Genomic DNA, 17,578 nt, shown 5'->3' on the forward strand with positions numbered 1-17,578 from the left:
GAAACCCATGCACCTAGAGCCCATGCTCCGCAACAAAGAGAAGCCACCGCAATGAGAAGCCTGCGTACTGCAACGAAGAGGAGCCCCCGCTCGCCACAACTAGAGAAAGCCCGCACGCAGCAACCAAGACCCAATGCAGCCAAAAAATAAATTAAAAAAAAAAATTGTCTTCTGCACTTTTATGTTAATTACCATTTTAACCTAAGATTTCACTGTCATCTATTAACATGGTCACTCTTGTGTTTGCACATCCCACTGTGGTGGTTTTTCTGGTGGGTGCCCTGTGGATAACTAGCTAACCCACCATGCCAACCCCACACCTTCTGCTAGTGAGTTCAGCCTTTTTCTAAAGGATTTTTTTACGTGATATTAGAAAACTGTAGTTTTTGTTGATGATAGGAGGAGGTGGTTGGAATACTTACTTCCTTTTGTGACAGAATATCCATTCTCAGACTAAGACCTGGTGTCAGGGGTCCTCCTCACTTCGAAACTACTGAGGACCCCAAAGAAATTTGCTTATGTGGGTTTTGTCTATTAATATTTACCATATGGAAGTTAAAATAAGTTTTAAAAATATTTCTCTATTTAAAAATAAAGAGTGCCTGTGTCCTCCTGTGCCCATCTTCGCAGCGACTGCGATGGTGGAAGATGGTGCGTTCTCAGGGCTGGATTCAGCGTGTGCAGCATCCTCGTGGGGCACCGGGACCCTGCACTGCACACGAGCGAGGCGGCAGTGGGACCAGGGAAGTAGCTTAGATCTGGGGTCCCAGGGGTACCTGGACGGCTCTCTGAGGGCCGCGGCCCACGGGCGCCGCACTCATTTTTCTTTGCGGAGCAGGAGGGGCATGTATTTGCATATCTGGTCTGTTTCTCTCAGATCCTGAGGGTCTTGAGAGCAGGGAGCCTGTCAGGGAAGGTTGGTTGTTACTCACTGCCCAGGGCCGGTGGCTCGGTCTGTCGGGTCAGCGCTGGGAGCCCCACCCCTTCCGGCTGTCGTTAGCAGTGAAGCTGGCCCCAGGTCTCTAAGTTGGTTGTAAACGCAGGCGGGGAAAGGGTCTGAGTCAGTGTTAAAGTGGTGCTGATTGTGATGCTGGTCGAACAAGGAAGACGGAAGGTGCTAACATTTTGCTTTGTGACCACCTAGAGGGGTGGGACAGGGAGGGTGGGAGGGAGACGCAAGAGGGAGGAGATATGGGGACATATGTACATGTATAGCTGATTCACTTTGTTATACAGCAGAAACTGGCGCACCATTGTAAAGCAATTATACTCCAATAAAGATGTTTAAAAAAAAAAAAGATTGAGGAGCCGGACTGACCTTGTAGCCTTGGGCTTCTCGGGTCTTCTCTGGCCAGGGCCCTGGAGTGTTGTTTCTGTGTTCACTGCAGCATAGGACACTTTTATGTAAATATACTGGAAGTTGCAGAATGATTTTTTTCCCAACAATCATCATGTGATTGTCATATTTGTAATTTTTTTTAACTTCCACGGTCAACATGGCAACGTGAGTATGTGAGTTAGCATTTTCTTTTCTCCCTCTGGAAACTCACAGAGGCAGCTAGGAGGATTGGAAAGGAGGGATGAAAAATTCCTTTTTCAGAGAAATAGGCAGATGTAATTCACAGATTCTAAAATCTGTTTAAGGCTTACCCACAGTGGCTCAGATGCCTAAGAACTAAGAAACAGTATGGGAAGAAGTGAATGGATGTGTCCAGGTGGGGAGGACTTGGCAGAGGTAGCCCTGGACCACACCAGAGACACGCGTGGCCCGGGGCGAGGCCCCGCGTGGGAGGCGGAAATTACAGGACGTGAGGGGACGCGGGGAAGCGGCTGACACAGGACTCCTGAGACCCAGTTTGTACAGAGAGGTGGGCCGTGGGTTCACCGAAGACTGATACGGATGAGCCGTGTTTGTGACAGCCAGCTCTCCCCGGAGCAGCTGAGGGGAGGGGACAGCACTGGGGCAGAGAAGCGGGAAGGCTGTCCCGTCCTTCCCAGGCCTTCCCCGCCGGCTGCCGTGCTGGCATCGCGTGCAGGAGCCTGGGAGGCACGCCAGGCGGCAGCTGCGGGAGGGAGGGGCAGTGCCTGTGCGTGTCAGGCGGGAGGCCGGAGGGACAGACGTGATGTGAGGCCGTTGGGGAAGGTCCGGCTCAGCTCGTGTGAGACTGGGACATTCAGAGGAAAGGGCACAGCAGGATGCTGGGTGGACCCCCAAAGATGTGCCGTCGTGGGGAGGGTGTCACGGCCTGCGGCCTGCGCTCTCCTTCCCTGTCACTTGGGGGCATTTCCCTTCAGAGGTGATGCTCACCTGTAACTCCCCCCACCCTCCCCCCCCACAGCTGTTGCAGCTGATCGCAAAGTCCCAGCTGACCTCGCTGAGCGGTGTGGCCCAGAAGAACTACTTCAACGTTCTGGATAAAATCGTTCAAAAAGGTAAGGTGATGACTGATATTTTTAATAATCTAAATCTTAATTAGAAATTCGGTGCAAGGAGATTGGATTTTTCTTTTATTTCCCCCCAGTATTAATGGTGTCAAATAATGTGATGGTGTCAGGGCAAGGGCAAGGGCTCGGGTTGGCTGCTCAGTTCTTGATGTTGTTATTGTTGTTCTTTAAAAGGTGCTTTTGCATACAGAAGAACATATTGTAATGAGAAAGACAATTCTTTTTGTTTTGGGGCCACACTGCGTGGCATGTGGGATCTTAGTTCCCCAATTAGGGATCAGACCCGTGCCCCCTGCAGTGGAAGCACGGCGTCTTAACCGCTGGACCACCAGGGAAGTCCCAGAGAAAGGTAATTAATCCCTGAGTTTTAAAATGACACTTACTGTTTCATGGGTAACTAGTCACAGCTCACCTTAGCTGTATAGTGTTTCTATAATTAGCAAGGTTGTGACTTAGTTCTTAGGCATCGGCTAAGCCTGTCATTTTAATTTAATGTTTGTCCTGATTAGTGGCCAGTAATAAACGGAACTTTTGAGTTTATGCATATATATGCCATTTTAAATATCCATTCTCATGATTAAGTATAAAAGAAAACAGAGACTGACAGGTTTAAAGGCAAAACTGTAGACTCAACCAAAAATACACTATCAGACAATATTTTGAAGTTTTAAAATCTCATCCTACTTGTGATATCTCAGAAATGATGCCACTTTGGAGTTGCAGTGAAATTAGATCATAGTTTTTTATTGTGGTTAAATATACATAAAATTTACCATCTTAACCACTCTTAAGTGCACAGCTCAGTGGCGTTAAGTACATTCACATCATTGTGCAACGATGCCCACCATCATCTGCAGAGCTCACCTTGCCGAGCTGACACTCTGTCCCCATAAACACCAACCAGCACGACCCTCCCCCCACTGCCCAGCCCCTGGCGCCCACCATCTACTTTCTGTCTCTATGAATTTGACTATTCTAAGGGCCTCATATAAGGAGGATCACACAATACTTGTTCACTTGTGTCTGGTTCTTATCATAAGGGCTTCAAGTTTCATCTACGTCGTCGTAGCACGTGTCAGAATTTCCTTCCTGTTTAAGGCTGAGTAATATTCCTTTGTGTGTATGTATCACACTCTGTATATCTGTGTTATCTGTTAATGGGCCCTTGGGCTGTGAAAGCAGGTCATTCTTAACAGCGGGGGTTGACTGTATCAGTGCATTGTTTTTGTTTGTTCCAGTTCTCGATGACCACCAAAACCCTCGCCTAATCAAAGATCTTCTCCAAGACCTAAGCTCTACCCTTTGCATTCTAATTAGAGGAGTGGGGAAGTCCGTTCTGGTGGGAAATATCAACATTTGGGTTTGCCGGTTAGAAACTATTCTCAACTGGCAACAGCAGCTACAGAATCTTCAGATGACTGAGGTATGCATTTCTTGGCCTACAAGTGAGTACGCTCTGTTTTTCTGTTACAAACACTGTTGTTACTTCTAAGCGTATGTGAAAGACTATTACAGCTTTTCCAAAGGTTTTTTTCCTTTACATTTCATAAATATTAAACTGTTTTAAGATGGATTAAGACCAGAAGACCCTTTAATGGGTTATAGGTGTCATTGGAAAGACGGTGGGGATGGTAATTATTAAAAAGAGCTGATCCTGTGGGTGATGAGGTGGTGAATTGATTTACCTTTATAGGAGATTAGGTATTTCAGGCTAAAATAACGTTCAATGGATTAAGGCTAAATTGTATAGTAGTGACTCTGTTCATCTGCTGTTGCTTCTCTAGGGTTGATGTGTTGTACACTGCATGGTGTGTGTACATGTGTTTGTAGTTCAGAAGGAGCATGCAGATCACTCCAGTTGTTCTGATGCTTTTTGTTTATTCTGGTAACTAGTTTCATCAAGAAAAATGTTGACCCTATTGACTAAAGTAAGTGTTTTAGGTTGTGTTTTATTTATCTCTGGTTGCTTTCAAAGGTGGCGTTGGAACACTGTAACTTTGGGCCATTTATTTGCTACCTAGATGTGGGATTTACAAAGAGCAGTGATTCCCTAATTAAGGCCCTGCAGTTACAAGGGACGATCTAACATCCAGTGTCCAGGCGGCCTTGGTGTGAGTGCCGCACAGACCCCACCTCGTTCCCACGGGCAGAGGCTTGTGCTGTGAGGGCCACACGCATCTGGGGCGTGTCTGCTATCCAGGCCTTGATAGACGTGGCCAGGTGCCACTGTCCCCTAGCAGCTGATGCGTGGTGACGCCTCGTCAGCTGGCGAACTCGGGGAGTGTGGGTGTCAGCGGTCGGGATCCCCAGGGAAGGGAATGCTTGTCGCGCAGGTCCAGGCAGGGCCGCTGCTGGGCGTTATCTGGAGACAAGTGGGGAGGAAGGAGGGGCGGGCGGCCTTCCCGTCGCCTGGGCCTCAGACGTCAGTGTGAGTGCCGTGCTCCTGCGCCTTCTCGCTGGAGTAAGCGCGCGGGTCCTCCCAGCAGGTGGACAGCGGCCTGACGCTCAGCGACCTTCCCGTGCACATGCTCAGCAACATCCTGTACAGGTTCTCGGATGGGTGGGACATCGTCACTCTGGGTCAGGTGACCCCGACGCTGTCCGCGCTTAGCGAGGACCGGCGGCTGTGGAAGAAGCTCTGCCAGTACCACTTCGGCGAGAAGCAGGTGAGCATGGGCTCCGGCCCCAGCGGCCAGGCCTGGCCACTTCGGGGAATGGGCTAGAATCACTTACGGGAAAGCTTGTTCTTCATGTTGAGAAAGAGCTGTGATTCTAAGCACAGCCCAGAACAGAGAAGCAGAACAAGAGCAGGTTCTTCCTGTCGAGGACGTGCCCCTCGTCTTTCCCGTAACTCGAGGCCCCTCTCCGGGTGGTGTGTCACCTCTGGGATCATGGGTGGCCACGCGCTCCCCGCACCCCTGCCCTCCCAGGACCGGGACTAGCCACGGGGACCGGCGGACTCCTGTGTGTCCCCCTTATCGTTGCCCCCCTCCTCGCCCCCCACCCCGTGTTTCTGGAGTGAAGCACCGACAGCTGGGCATCCACGACACGCACGGCAGCGTGAAGGGCAGGGGACAGTCTCAGATGGGGCAGGATGCGATCCCGCCCCAGGGGGTCCTTGACGAGGGGACAGATGTCACGTGTCTCTTCAGACACGGGCTTGGGGGATGTGTGGGGTCACGTGCCCGTCCCCTAGGTGGACACGGCCACTCTGAGGGGCATGGCGGGCAGGGGCGTCCTGGAGGTGAGCAGGTTCGGGCCCTGAAACTGAGAAGTGCCTGCTGGAGGGGGTGAGGCTGGGTGCGGCCAGGCCACGGGGCCGCCATGGTCCCCCTTCTCGGGGCGGGGCGGCGGGGGGGGGGGGCGTCCCGGAGTGGAGTCTAATATTCTGAGGAACCGAGAAGCTGTTGCTCAAAGTCGCCGCCCCATCGGGCAGCCCCCGACTGCTCCACGCCCCCATCCCCACCTGTTACTCTGAGTGTTTGGTCACAGCCTCACGGGGGGCGTGAGGGGCTGCCTCCTCCCATCCCTGATCTGATGCCCGAGGCGCTGAGCATCTTTTCATGTGCTTGTTGCCCATTTGTATGTCTTTTCAAGTCCTTTGCCTATTTTGTATTTGGATTGTCTTTCTGTTACTGAGTTGTGTTCTTTTTGTGTTCTAGTTACAAGTCCCTGGCAGATACATGATGTAGTAACTTACTTTTAGCTTAATAGTATGTCGTGGACATCATTCCAGATCGGAACCTTTAAGTCTCTTTAACAGCTGCATGGTATTCCAGTGTATAGACTGAATTATATTTGAAATTTAATTTCTAATAATTGAATGTTTCATGCAGTATACTGCTTTTAAAAAATTGTTATGCTATGAAAACCATCTGATTCTGAACAGAATTTTGTCTGTCTAGTTTTGTAGACACTTGATCCTTTCAGAAAAAGGTCATATCGAATGGAAGTTGATGTATTTTGCACTTCAGAAACATTACCCCACTAAGGAACAGTATGGAGACACACTGCACTTTTGTCGGCACTGCAGCATCCTCTTTTGGAAGGTAAAAATTTCAGATGTAGTCTTGGAGTTTGAGGATTAAAATTTGGAGAAACAAACTATTCACCTAACGGTAATGGTAAAAAAAAAAAAAAAAAGGCAAGTTGTATTTGTGATAAGATAATGATGTATCACCAAGGACTGGGGCAGGGGAACAGGTTCACAAAAGTAGAACAACTTGCGGTTGGACCTGAACGCCGGACCACCCACCCTGTCCCCTTGCACTGTGGTAGCAGGTGGGGGGCTGTCCCCGAGGGTGGTGAGCGCGCTGGCTGGCGCCTCGGCCCGAGTCCTGGCGGGCGGGGCTGCTTTCTGCTGTTGAGGCTCAGGATCCCCCACCCTCTTCTGGAAGCCGAGGGGGCCCCTCAGCTGCCCTCCACACTCGGCCTCAGCCTCCACTGTCGGGACCCCCAGGGGGCAGGCCTGGAGACGGCACCTCCAGGGGGCTTCTCCTCACAGCCCCGTGCCTGGAGCAGAGGCGAGGCCCACGAAGGTGCCCAGGCTTCTCATGTGTTTGAGCCACACTTAGCAAGTCTGGTCCGTGGTGGAGACTGAGCCATGTCCGCAGTTGTCTGGGCCCATCCCCTCCCTCTCTGGCTCCCTTCCTCTCCTGTCCAGACTCTGATAAAAACAAGTTTCCAGGGCGGGGGAGTGGGGTGCTTCCATGCACCTCCTCTCAGTAAAATCATTTCCATAGTTTGCCTTGAGTTTGAATTTGCTTGTTAACGTGGTGAAATTTCACTAGGGAGAAAAGTGGCGAAACTGGCAGGCGGTGTGCGCCTGCCCCTCCGTGTCCTCGGGCGTGGCTGTAAGGCGCAGGCCTTCCACCTGGTCAGCGCCTTGGCTGTTGGTGTATTTCTTTTGCTCTTCATTTATCTGTGATTTGTTGCATGGATTACATGGCAGACTCTAAACTGTTGGAAGAGAAATGACTACTTTAAATTGTTTCCATTTCAGATTATATCCGTGGTAACGTGGCTCTTTTTTAACTATAATCCGTGGTTGTGGGGTGAGAGTCCCTGTGTCAACAGAGCTTTACCTCCTGGGCTGCAGGCGAGCAGGTCCTACTGTCCCCACTCATGACCAACAGGAGGTCACGTCATTGGTAATTGGTTGTTTTGTATTCTAGTGTGGCTTTTCCCACACAATTAAAAAGAAGAAATGTGTTACATGGCTGCAGTGGCTGTTCTGTGGAACCTTGCTCCTCTGGGGCAGGGGCACCTCGCGCTCATTCTCGCCGGTGTGCCGGCTGCATTGCGCGGGGACGCAGGCGAATCAGTCAGCGGGATTACAGCACAGGAGCGGAGCCCTTGTTGTGCGCCCTTGGTCCCAATCACAGGGATAGAAACGCATACCCGGGCAGCTGCCCGCGGAAAACACGTGAGGAGGCGTCTTCACGGCTGAGTCAGAGCAGACGAGGCCGTCTGGTTGCTGCTCTGAACTGACGCTCCTCCCCAGGGTTTTCTGTTCTGAGCAGATCACTTTATTCCAGAGAGAGACTGGGAGCAGTGGTGTTTCTTCCTGGGGCGGATGTGATGGGCGTTTCTCTAAGAATGCCGTTGCAGTGTGGAGAGTGTGGGAGCCCTGTCTCTGAAGTAGTGAACAGAGAAGCACCCTCCTTAGTCTCCCTGCTGTTGGTGTAAGAATGTGCTGCTGAGGCATCGAGAAGCACGGAAGTTCTGGATTTTTTAAAACTGAGATGTGATTTTTTAGGTTTCCAGAAGAATTGGCCTGCGGATTCTTTTGTTTATGAAAATTCAGAACAAGTGTCTCCTGCTGGTCTTTTGGCTCTGAAATGTTCAGTCTTGCCTTGAAACCTGAGCACTTCGATGTCCATGCAGCCTCAGGCCTCAGGGCCTGGTTTGGTCCACCTATGGGGTCACACTGTAGCTTTTTCTCCTAGAGGCCATTCCAACTTTATTCTGAATCTGTGGGTGGAAATTAAAAAAAAAAAAAAAAGACGAGTCTCTGGAATTTCTGGTGGAAACTGCTTGCAGTGTCAGCTCCCGAGGAAGGCCCCCTGCGTTGCCCCAGCTGACCGGACTCTCCCCCCCGGCTCATCCCACACCATCCCATGGCCTCACCCTAGTTCCCAGCCTCGTGGAGCCTCCTGTCGGGGCAGACCTGCCGCGTGGAGTCGTGAAGGTTAAGCAGTGCCCTGCCCTGCGCGGGGCTGGTGCTCAGAAGTGGCCCCTGCGCTTTGACTCACCTTCGCCAGCACTTTCTGCTGATGGGGAGACAGCAGCGTGACACCATCAGATGCCACCGGGTGCTGGTGGGGACCCGCCATGGTGCGGCTCCCGCACGCTGCCAGACTCGTCCTCTTCCGCCCACGTGGGCCTGGGCTCTGACCTCTCAGCTGCCCCAGCCGTCCTGTCTGTTCTGGCTTCACTCTCTGGAGTCTGGGGGTTAGTTTTCTACCTGCCTTTGTGGGAGCTCCTCCAAAGTGAAAGAAAGGGAAATACTGGGCTTGAGAACTGTGCACCACGGTCTTGGAGTCACTGAGCCGAGTCACTCAGGCGAGCGCAGGTGCCGGCTCAGGGTCTGTCTGGCTTCTGTGGGCCGGCCCTCCCGGGTTGCTGAGTAGTGACGCGAGACCGCTGTGTTCCTTCCGCCTGACCGTCCTCCAGCTGAGTTTCTCGACTTCATTGAACTTCGGTCAACACTGGGGGTTGGCTGAGTTGGAAGCCGGACAGAATGAGTCCAGTTAAAGGCTGGGAATCAGGACCCCGTGTCCTTTTTTGTCTCGGCGTGTCCACTGCCAGGTCCACACCGTGGGTCTGTGGCCGGAGCAGGGAGGCTGCTGGCCCCAGCCCGCGCTGATGGCCAGCCCCCATCTCCAGCGAGGGTGGGGAAGCCGGGCCAGGTGGCCGGGCCGGCAAGAGGCGAGAGCAGTAGGTTGGTGCTGACCTCGAGCTGAAAACCGTGGATGCGCAGGGGTCCACGCGGGATCCGGGCTCTGGGGTGCCTGGGCTTGCGTGGAGTCTGGTTCGTGCTCTGAATTCCACGGAGTTGACTCTCAGACAGCAAAGAGGGAATGAGGGAGCTTCTGAGAAACCTGCCATAAATATTTGCAGTGTAAACCGTATGTGTCAGTGTCGCTCTGTGCACTTTCAGTGAACAGTTCCGACGGTTATGTAGCTCTGCAGCCTCATCAGTTGTCAGTCCGAGACTCGAGGAAGTGGAAACTGTGGCAGTGTCCCAGGTGGCCCTTCAGGTGCTGGACGGTGCCTCTGATTCAGCTGCCCGATGATTTTAGCCATTTGCGTAAATAATACACATCCAGCCTAAATGCTAAGTACAGTCTGGCTCTTCCTAATAACCCTGTTTTCCCTTTTTTCCTCCCTTCTCTGCACTCCTTCCTGACCCTTTCTCCGCCGTCTCCAAGGACTGCCGCCTTGCTTTATTACTCGAGGTACCTCCTGCTCTGCCCGCGTCTGCGCGCGTCCCCAGGAGGCTGGTGCCCCTCAGGCCGCACCCTCTGCTGATGTGCGACTGGCCTGCTTGCTTCGCCACGACCGGGGGGTCCCATGAGCTGCCCTGTAGACCAGAGGGAGGGTGTAGACTTGGCCGCCGGGTCCCCGGCCTTACTGGCCCCCAGTCCTGAGGCTGCTCTGTCTCCTGACCTGAGCCCCGTTTCTGCTGCGGGACGCAGTGCTGGGCCCTCTGGTGAGTGGGGTGGGCGGTGCCGAGAGCAGGTCCCGGGGTGGACCCTGACCCACGGCGGGAGGGGAGGAGCGCGGCCAGGACGGGGGCGCAGAGCCCAGGGCTCCCTCTGGGGCCCTAACTCAGGGCGGCCCGTCTCCCCATCCACTGGAGCAGGAATTCCTTCGGGAAGTCTCTCCCCCGGGGAGCCGTGTGGCTGCCTTCATTTTCGTAGTTCTCATCGCTTGCTGTCCACGCACCTTTGTGGTGGGGTCCGGGGCGCGTTTAAACAAGCAGCTGGTGACTTCTGAGCTGCGTTCCCTCCAGAAACACGCCCCGTGAGGTAACAACCCACTCCTCCCGCAGGACTCGGGCCACCCCTGCACGGCTGCTGACCCCGACAGCTGCTTCACGCCCGTGTCCCCGCAGCACTTCATCGACCTCTTCAAGTTCTAAGGGCCCCACCGCGCCGTGGCCTGGGCAGCGTGGTAGGACGCGTCCTTCGTGACCGAGCCGTGACCTGGTGCCCAGGCTGGAGGGCGTGGAGGGACGTGGAAAAGTGCCCTGGCACCTGCGGGCGGGAGCATCTGTTGTTTCCACCCGTGAAGTGGGGCCAGGGAGCCCAAGGAAAATCATTTCTACTTCCTTCTTTAAAAAATGCTTTTCTTCTAAGCGCATTAAAATGTGCAACTTTGCATGTTTGTGAATGTGGTTCAGAAAGAGTCTGTATTTTCAGCACCGCATCCTGTGCTGAACTGACACTAACAGCCAAGCATACGCTTCTTAATTGTCAAATGATAGTTTCCTGATTTTGTAGTGATCGGGGGCGGGGATAGATCATTGATCCTTGTAAGGACATTGTGCAGAATATTTATTTTTCTTGAGATGTATTTTAACTGTATTGGTCGTGTCCATATGAATCCCCTTGGATACAGAAGGAACCCAGGGAAGTATGTGCATGTCTTCTGGGTGCTCAGCGTTGGGTTGTGAATTGTGCAGACATCCAAGACCCACAAAGGCGTGAGTCTGGGGCTGTGATCCTGGGCTCATGGCCCGATGCTGGCAGGCAGGGGCCCTGACCTGGGGGCCAGCCCAGTGTGACCTGCACTGTACTGCTCTGAATCCCCTTTTGCAGGCAAAGTAATAAATCATGTTTATCTACCGATTTTAACTTCATCAGTTTTGCATCTTACTGAAGGAAGTAGTATCAATGATTTTGATATCATTTATTGAAACCTTTCAAAGATTGTTTTATTTTCAAAGTATTGCATGTACGTTTTAGAAAATTTTGAAAATAAAGGTTTATAAAAGAATAAAACTTGCATATAACCCTGCCACCCAGAGATAGCTGTGCTTGCCAGAAGGAATGCAGGAATGGCCCCGGCAGGTGTAGGGGAGACTGAACAGGGTCAAGGACCCAAGCAAAGTCATTTCTACTTCCTTCTTAGCACATGGAAATTTGCTGTTTTGCATATTTGTAAATAAAGAGTGTATTTTCACTACATTCTGTGCTGAACTGACACAGCCAAGACTATGCTTAATTGTCAAATGATAGTTTCCCTCTGTGTGTATTGGGTGAAAGCTTTTCATAAAACCGTAAACATCATATATACTGTTTTCATTTTATAACCAGCCTTTTTTTCAAAAGTGTTTGTGAAAATATGGTTTTTACTGGCGACCTGGTACCACACAGCTGGAACAGATCACTTTGTGATCAGCATCACCACGTGTGCACCTGTGTGCATCTGCTGCTCTCCTTACGATAAACGAGAAGCAGAACCAGGGAAAGGAGTCAGTTGTTTGTAAGGATGTTTCCGGAGCACTGGCGAGGATGGAAGGCGGCATCTTTCTCCCCCGAAGATGGACGTGAAGAGGCTATGAGGTAGGACATGTCTTCTGAAAGCTTATTGGCGAGTTGTTTCTGTATTTTTTTAACATATAAATTTATTTATTTTTGTCTGAGCTGGGTCTTCGTTGTTGTGTGCGGGCTTTCTCTAGTTGAGGCGAGCGGGGGCTACTCTTCGCTGTGGTGCACGTGCTTCTCATTCTGGTGGCTTCTCGTTGCAGAGCACGGGCTCTAGGCACGTAGGCTTCAGTGTTTGCAGCACGCAGGCTCTGTAGTTGTGGCACATGGGCTTAGCTGCTCTGCGGAATGTGGGATCTTCCCAGACCAGAGCTCGAACCCGTGCCCCCTGCGTTGGCAGGCGGGTTCTTAACCACTGCGCCACTAAGGGAAGCCCTGTATTTTGTTTTGCTTTGGCAAATTACCTAATTGTGTTCTTTGCCTGTTTTACTCTTGGGGTGTTAGTCTTTTTGTATAAGTTTCTTCTTAGGAGGATGTTAACCTCTTGAAGTGAGTTTTTTCCTCAGATAACATTAAAAGTCTTGGGAGAAGAGTCCAGCTGTTCCCCCTATTAATTAGCCCGTTTCCAGAGGCAGCAGATGTGCTTGGACCCAAAACTGCACACAGGCATTGGCAAAACCTATAGCAGGTGTGCCTGAGCCCGCAGCACTGGGAGGGGGCGTGAGCAGGATACATTTGGGGGCAGGCAGAGAGTTCCAGGCACACAGTTCCTGGGTCCTGATCACTCATTTACGGAAGATCAGATGACGTGAACAGGAAGGGAGGGATCGTCCTGAGCTGCAGGTTCATGTGTCATTTCTGAGTGTGGCTCCATCAGAGGGCTCACCAGACTCGGGCTGCACGGTGTCGCTCCCCACGATGTGTCATCTGCACGCCCTCTACCCTCTCAGCACGGCCAGGAGTGGGCCCAGAGCCGCTCCTGTGGGAACGGCCACCCTCAGGAAGTGGCATCTGGAAGTCTGTGGCGTCTTCCTTTGCCTTGAGGTACATTTTCTCACCCGGGTTGTGACTCATGGGCCAGGAGGAGCCACGTTAGGTTCTGCAGCAGGTCCAGGTGCTAGTCTGGGAGTTTCATGGCATCTGTTGTGCGTTTGCTCAGGGCTGTCCATGGAGAACCATGTCTCCTTTAGGGACAGTATTGAAGGATTTGATGTTATTTCTGCTGTAAATGCTGCTTTTAGAATCATACAGATTCTAACAAACATACAGAATCAAACAAAATGCTCATGTAAGGTGTTTGTATACTGATTTTGTATCCTGTAACTTTGCTGAAATCGCTAATTAAACCTAGCGGTATTTTTTGTAGATTCCTTAGGACGTGGATATACATCGTGTCCTCTGCAAATAGAGGTGGCTTTTCACCTTTCCTTCTTTCTTCCCTCCCTCCTTCCCTCTCTCCTCTCCTTCCCAGCTTTCCGGCCGGACCCCCATGCACATGGATGGCAGTGCACACACATCCTAGCATGTTCCTGGGAGGCTCCCTGCCCTTCGCCTGTGGGTGTGGTGCATGCTGGGCCTCTCTGTGGACGCCTGGATCAGGGTGAGGTGCTCCCATCCAGCCTCGCTTTGTTGACGTGTTTGTTTTTTTTTTTAATCATGAAAGGATGTTAGATTTTTTCGAGTGCTCTTTCTACATCTACAGAGGTGGTCGTGTGTTGACTTTTGTGTGTTGAACCAACCTTGCATTTTCAGGCCCACGTCCCATGTGGTTTCCATACACAGTTGGTGGGTTTAGTTTGCTGGTTTTACTGAGCATTTTCACAAGAGAGATTAGCTGTGCTTTTCTGGTGAGTCTTTGTCTGGTTTTGGTATCAGGGTGAAAACAGCCTCCTAGAAGGGGCTTGCCTTGGGAGCGTTCCCTCCCATTTTCTGGGAAGGGTTTGTGAAGAATTGGTGTGTGTCCTCCTTTAAGCATTAGGATAATTCCTTGGAAACTGAAGTTACTGAGGAGAAGCGTCTGTTTTCAGTTTAGTGACATCCTCCCTTTTGGAAAATCCTTTGCCTTTAACGGGATAGCTGAGACGTATCTTGGTTAGAGCTCATTTTCTTCATCATGGGCCCTAACCTAGCAATAAACAGGCTGTAAACTTCATCTGCTGCTTTCCTCCATAGTTACAGAAGGAAGTGTGCTGAAAACCACAGATGAAAAGGCAGAAGCTGTCTTGGCTTATGACATTTTTTTCTTTCATTAACGGTGTGAGAAAATGCATATGCTTCACTCCTCTCCCTTTCCTGTATTCCCCACCAAACGCAGCATCACCCCCACCCGGTGAGATACCCAAGGATCTGCAAACCTGGGAGGGAAAACCCTGAGGGACCCAGTGATTTCCTGCTGCCGACACCTGCTCGGCTGAAAGGCCCGACATCCACTTGCTTCTCAGCTCGCACCCCCCCGCTCCTATCTGGGTGTGGTCGCGTCTTCTGACCTCACTCCCGACAAGCTCTGCTTTCTGTCCCTTTTTGCAGAGGAAGCAGACCCTCACTTTTGGAGAACAGTGTCCCCTGGGCGCCCCCCAGAATCCCAGCAGGGACGTGCCACGTGCACCTTCCCGACCCCTGCTATGGCTGGTGTGGCCTGCTCCTTCCCACCGCACAGGTGTGACTGCAGTGCCCCCTCGCCAGCACCTTCTGGGTGTCATTGGCACATGCATCTCTCAGGCGTATTCCTGGGGGTTCTGCTGCCCTCCCCACCCCCAGCACCGACTCAGGCCCACATGGAGAACAGAGGTGCTCAGAGCACAGCCACCTGAGGACGCGAGAGGGCTTTTCACGTGTCTCTCGCTCAGGATGGCGAGATTCTCCACACACGGTGTTTGTTCTTCTGTGTCAGACAGGAGAGACACCTCAACTATGTTGTTTGTTTTTATTATTTGGATAAAATTTTCACTTTTCTTTGACAGTCATTTGAGAAATTTGCACAGACGAATGCAAGTAGCTTTTTACTATTTAATCTACATAGAAAATTGAAATGTTATTAAAAAATTTTAATTGCAGTAAAATGCACATAAAATTTGCCATCTTAACCATGTTTCAGTGTACAGTCCAGTGGCATTAGGTACATTCACATTGTTGTGCAAACACCACCACCATCATCTACAGAACACTTTTTATCTCTGCAAACAGAAATTGTCCCCATTAAACACTAATTCCCCTTCCCCACCCACCAGCCTCTGGCCCCCACCATCTACTTTGTCTCTATGGATCTGACTGCTGTAGACACACCATGTAACTGGAATCATAAAGTAGTTGTCTTTTCATCCGTGTTGTAGCATTGCTCAGGATTTCCTTCACTTGTGAGCTGAATAGTGTTCCATTGTGTGGTTGGACCACATTCTGTTTCTCTGTCTGTTGATGGGCACTTGGGTTGCTTCCACCTTTGGGCTGCTGTGAACATGGTGTACAAATCTCTCTTCTAGATAAAGGTTTCGTTTCCTTTTGAATGTATACCCAGAAGTGGAATTGCTGGATCATGTGCTAATTATATAGTTAATATTTTGAGGAACCACCATACTATTTTCCATGGTGGGAGTGTACAATGGTGCAGCCTCTAACAGTGCCCAGGGGCTCCAGTTTCTCTACATCCTCACCAACACTTGTTATCTTGTGAGGTTGGGCTTTTTTTGTTTGTTTTTTATAGTAGTTGTCCACATGGTTGGGAGGTGATATCTCATTATGGCTTTGATTTTCATTTCCCTGATGAGAAGTGATGTTGAGCATCTTCTCCTGTGCTTGTTGGCTGTTTATATGTCTTTCTTGGGGAAATGTCTATTCAGGTCCTTTGCCCTCTTTTTAATTGAGTTGTATGTGGCTTTGTTGTTGAATATAGAAAGAACTACTACAACTCTGGACACTAAGTCCTTATCAGCTAGACAACTTGAAAATGTTCTCTCCGATTCCCTAGGTTGCCTTTTCACTCTGTTGACTGTGTCCTTGGACGCACAGAGGTTTTAAATTTTGATGTCCGATTTCTCTATTCTTTTTTTTGGTGCCTGCACATTTTGTCATATCCAGGATTTCACTGCCAAATCCAATGTCATGAAGCTTTCTCCCTATGTTTTCTTCTAAGAGTTTTATAGTTTTAATTTTTGCACATAGCATAATAAGGTAAGGATCCAACTTCATTCGTTTGCATGTGGATATGTGGTTTTCCCAGCAACGTGTGTTGACTGTCCTTTCCCTACTGAATGGTTTTGGCACCCTTGTTGAAAATCATTTGACCAAATATGCCATTATGACTTGGGTGGGGATTGTATTGACTCTATAGATTGCTTTGGGTGGAAGTTTCCCAATCCATGAACATGGGATGGCTTCCATTTATTTGTGTCTTTTTCTTTCAGCCTTTTTCACTCAGTTCATTCCTAAGTGTTTTATTCTTTTTGTTGCCATTAAAAAATGAAATTTTCTTAATTTCCTCTTTGGATTTTTCATTGTTATTGTATAGAAATGCAACTGATGTTTGTATGTTGATTTTTTTGTTGTCTTTAGGATTTTCTACATGTAAGATCATGCCACCTGCAAACAGAAAATTTTAATACTTCCTTTCCAATTTGGATGCTTTATTTCTTTTTCTTGCCCAGATGGCTCTGTCTGGTGCAGACTTCCAATCTGTGTGGAACAGAAGTAGTGAGAGTGGGCATTTTGTCTTGTTCCTGATCTTAGAGGAAAAGCTTTCAGTCTTTCAGCATTGAGAGGGTGTCAGCTGGGACTTTTTATATGGCTGTATAATGTTGGGGCAGTTTCCTTCTATTCAGAATTAGTTGAGTATTTCCATCGTGAAAGGGTGTTGAATTTTGTCAACTGCTTTTTCTGCATCAATTGAAATGATCATGTTTTTCCTTTGTTCTGTGTATAATAACGTGTATTAAATTGATTGATCTAATGGTGGATATTGTCTCTTCTTGAGGTGGGGTATTGGGGTCTCCTACTATAATATAGAGCTGGCTCTTCTTTCCTCAGTGTTTGCTTCATATGTTTAGAAGCTCTAATGTTTGTTCATGTATGTTTATGATTATTACATCTTCTTGGTAAATTCTCAACTTTTTAATTTAAACAACATGAAGATGATGAAATTACAGGATTATGGGATTTACTTTAACATAGTTAATTCTCTTGGTTGAGGCTAGGGGGTGACTAAAGATAAAACAAGACTGGCCAGGAGCTGAAAACTGTAGAGGGGAAGGATGTGTACATGAAGGAGTTTTCACCAGGGTTCAGCAGATTTTCTGTGAGGAGGCAGGTGTTAAATATTTTTGGCTTTTCAGGGCCCACATTCTCTCTTGCAGCCATAGACAATCTATACGTAACTCAGACTTCAGCTGCGTGGGGGACATTGATAGCGAGTGTTCCAATTAAACTCTGTGGGATTTCATGTGTCACAGTATATTATTCTTTTACATTGTTCTACCATTTGAAAATGTAAACATTCTTAACTTGTATGCCATATAAGTACGTACAGGGGGGCGGCCACAGTGTCCACCAGGCTGTGGTGCGCCAGCCCATGATTTATATAATTTTGTTTCTTCTTTTGGGTGTGTTTGCTAGTTTCCATTTAAAAACTGAGGTGTTACTTTTTCAACAAC

General features: G+C 49.7%; 1 protein-coding gene across 8 annotated transcripts in view; it reads left to right on the forward strand.

Moving 5' to 3' along the window:
* FBXO25 (F-box protein 25) overlaps positions 1 to 17,578 on the forward strand; it is a 63,663-nt gene that overhangs the window by 38,882 nt on the left and 7,203 nt on the right. For 3 of the 8 annotated variants that reach the window (XM_060136609.1, XM_060136611.1, XM_060136612.1), the window contains exons 6-11: positions 2,340 to 2,433; positions 3,684 to 3,868; positions 4,929 to 5,111; positions 6,351 to 6,494; positions 9,879 to 9,905; positions 10,502 to 12,017. In XM_060136609.1, the coding sequence (XP_059992592.1) occupies positions 2,340 to 2,433; positions 3,684 to 3,868; positions 4,929 to 5,111; positions 6,351 to 6,494; positions 9,879 to 9,905; positions 10,502 to 10,591 (723 nt within the window). In that variant the 3' untranslated portion in view covers positions 10,592 to 12,017. Of the gene's footprint in view, positions 1 to 2,339; positions 2,434 to 3,683; positions 3,869 to 4,928; positions 5,112 to 6,350; positions 6,495 to 7,447; positions 7,660 to 9,878; positions 9,906 to 10,501; positions 12,018 to 13,305; positions 16,879 to 17,578 lie in introns of those variants that run through there. The other 5 variants (XM_060136605.1, XM_060136613.1, XM_060136607.1 and 2 more) reach the window with 4 other exon arrangements.

This window comes from Lagenorhynchus albirostris, chromosome 21 (genome assembly GCF_949774975.1).
Source record: "Lagenorhynchus albirostris chromosome 21, mLagAlb1.1, whole genome shotgun sequence".
Taxonomy (NCBI): domain Eukaryota; kingdom Metazoa; phylum Chordata; class Mammalia; order Artiodactyla; family Delphinidae; genus Lagenorhynchus; species Lagenorhynchus albirostris.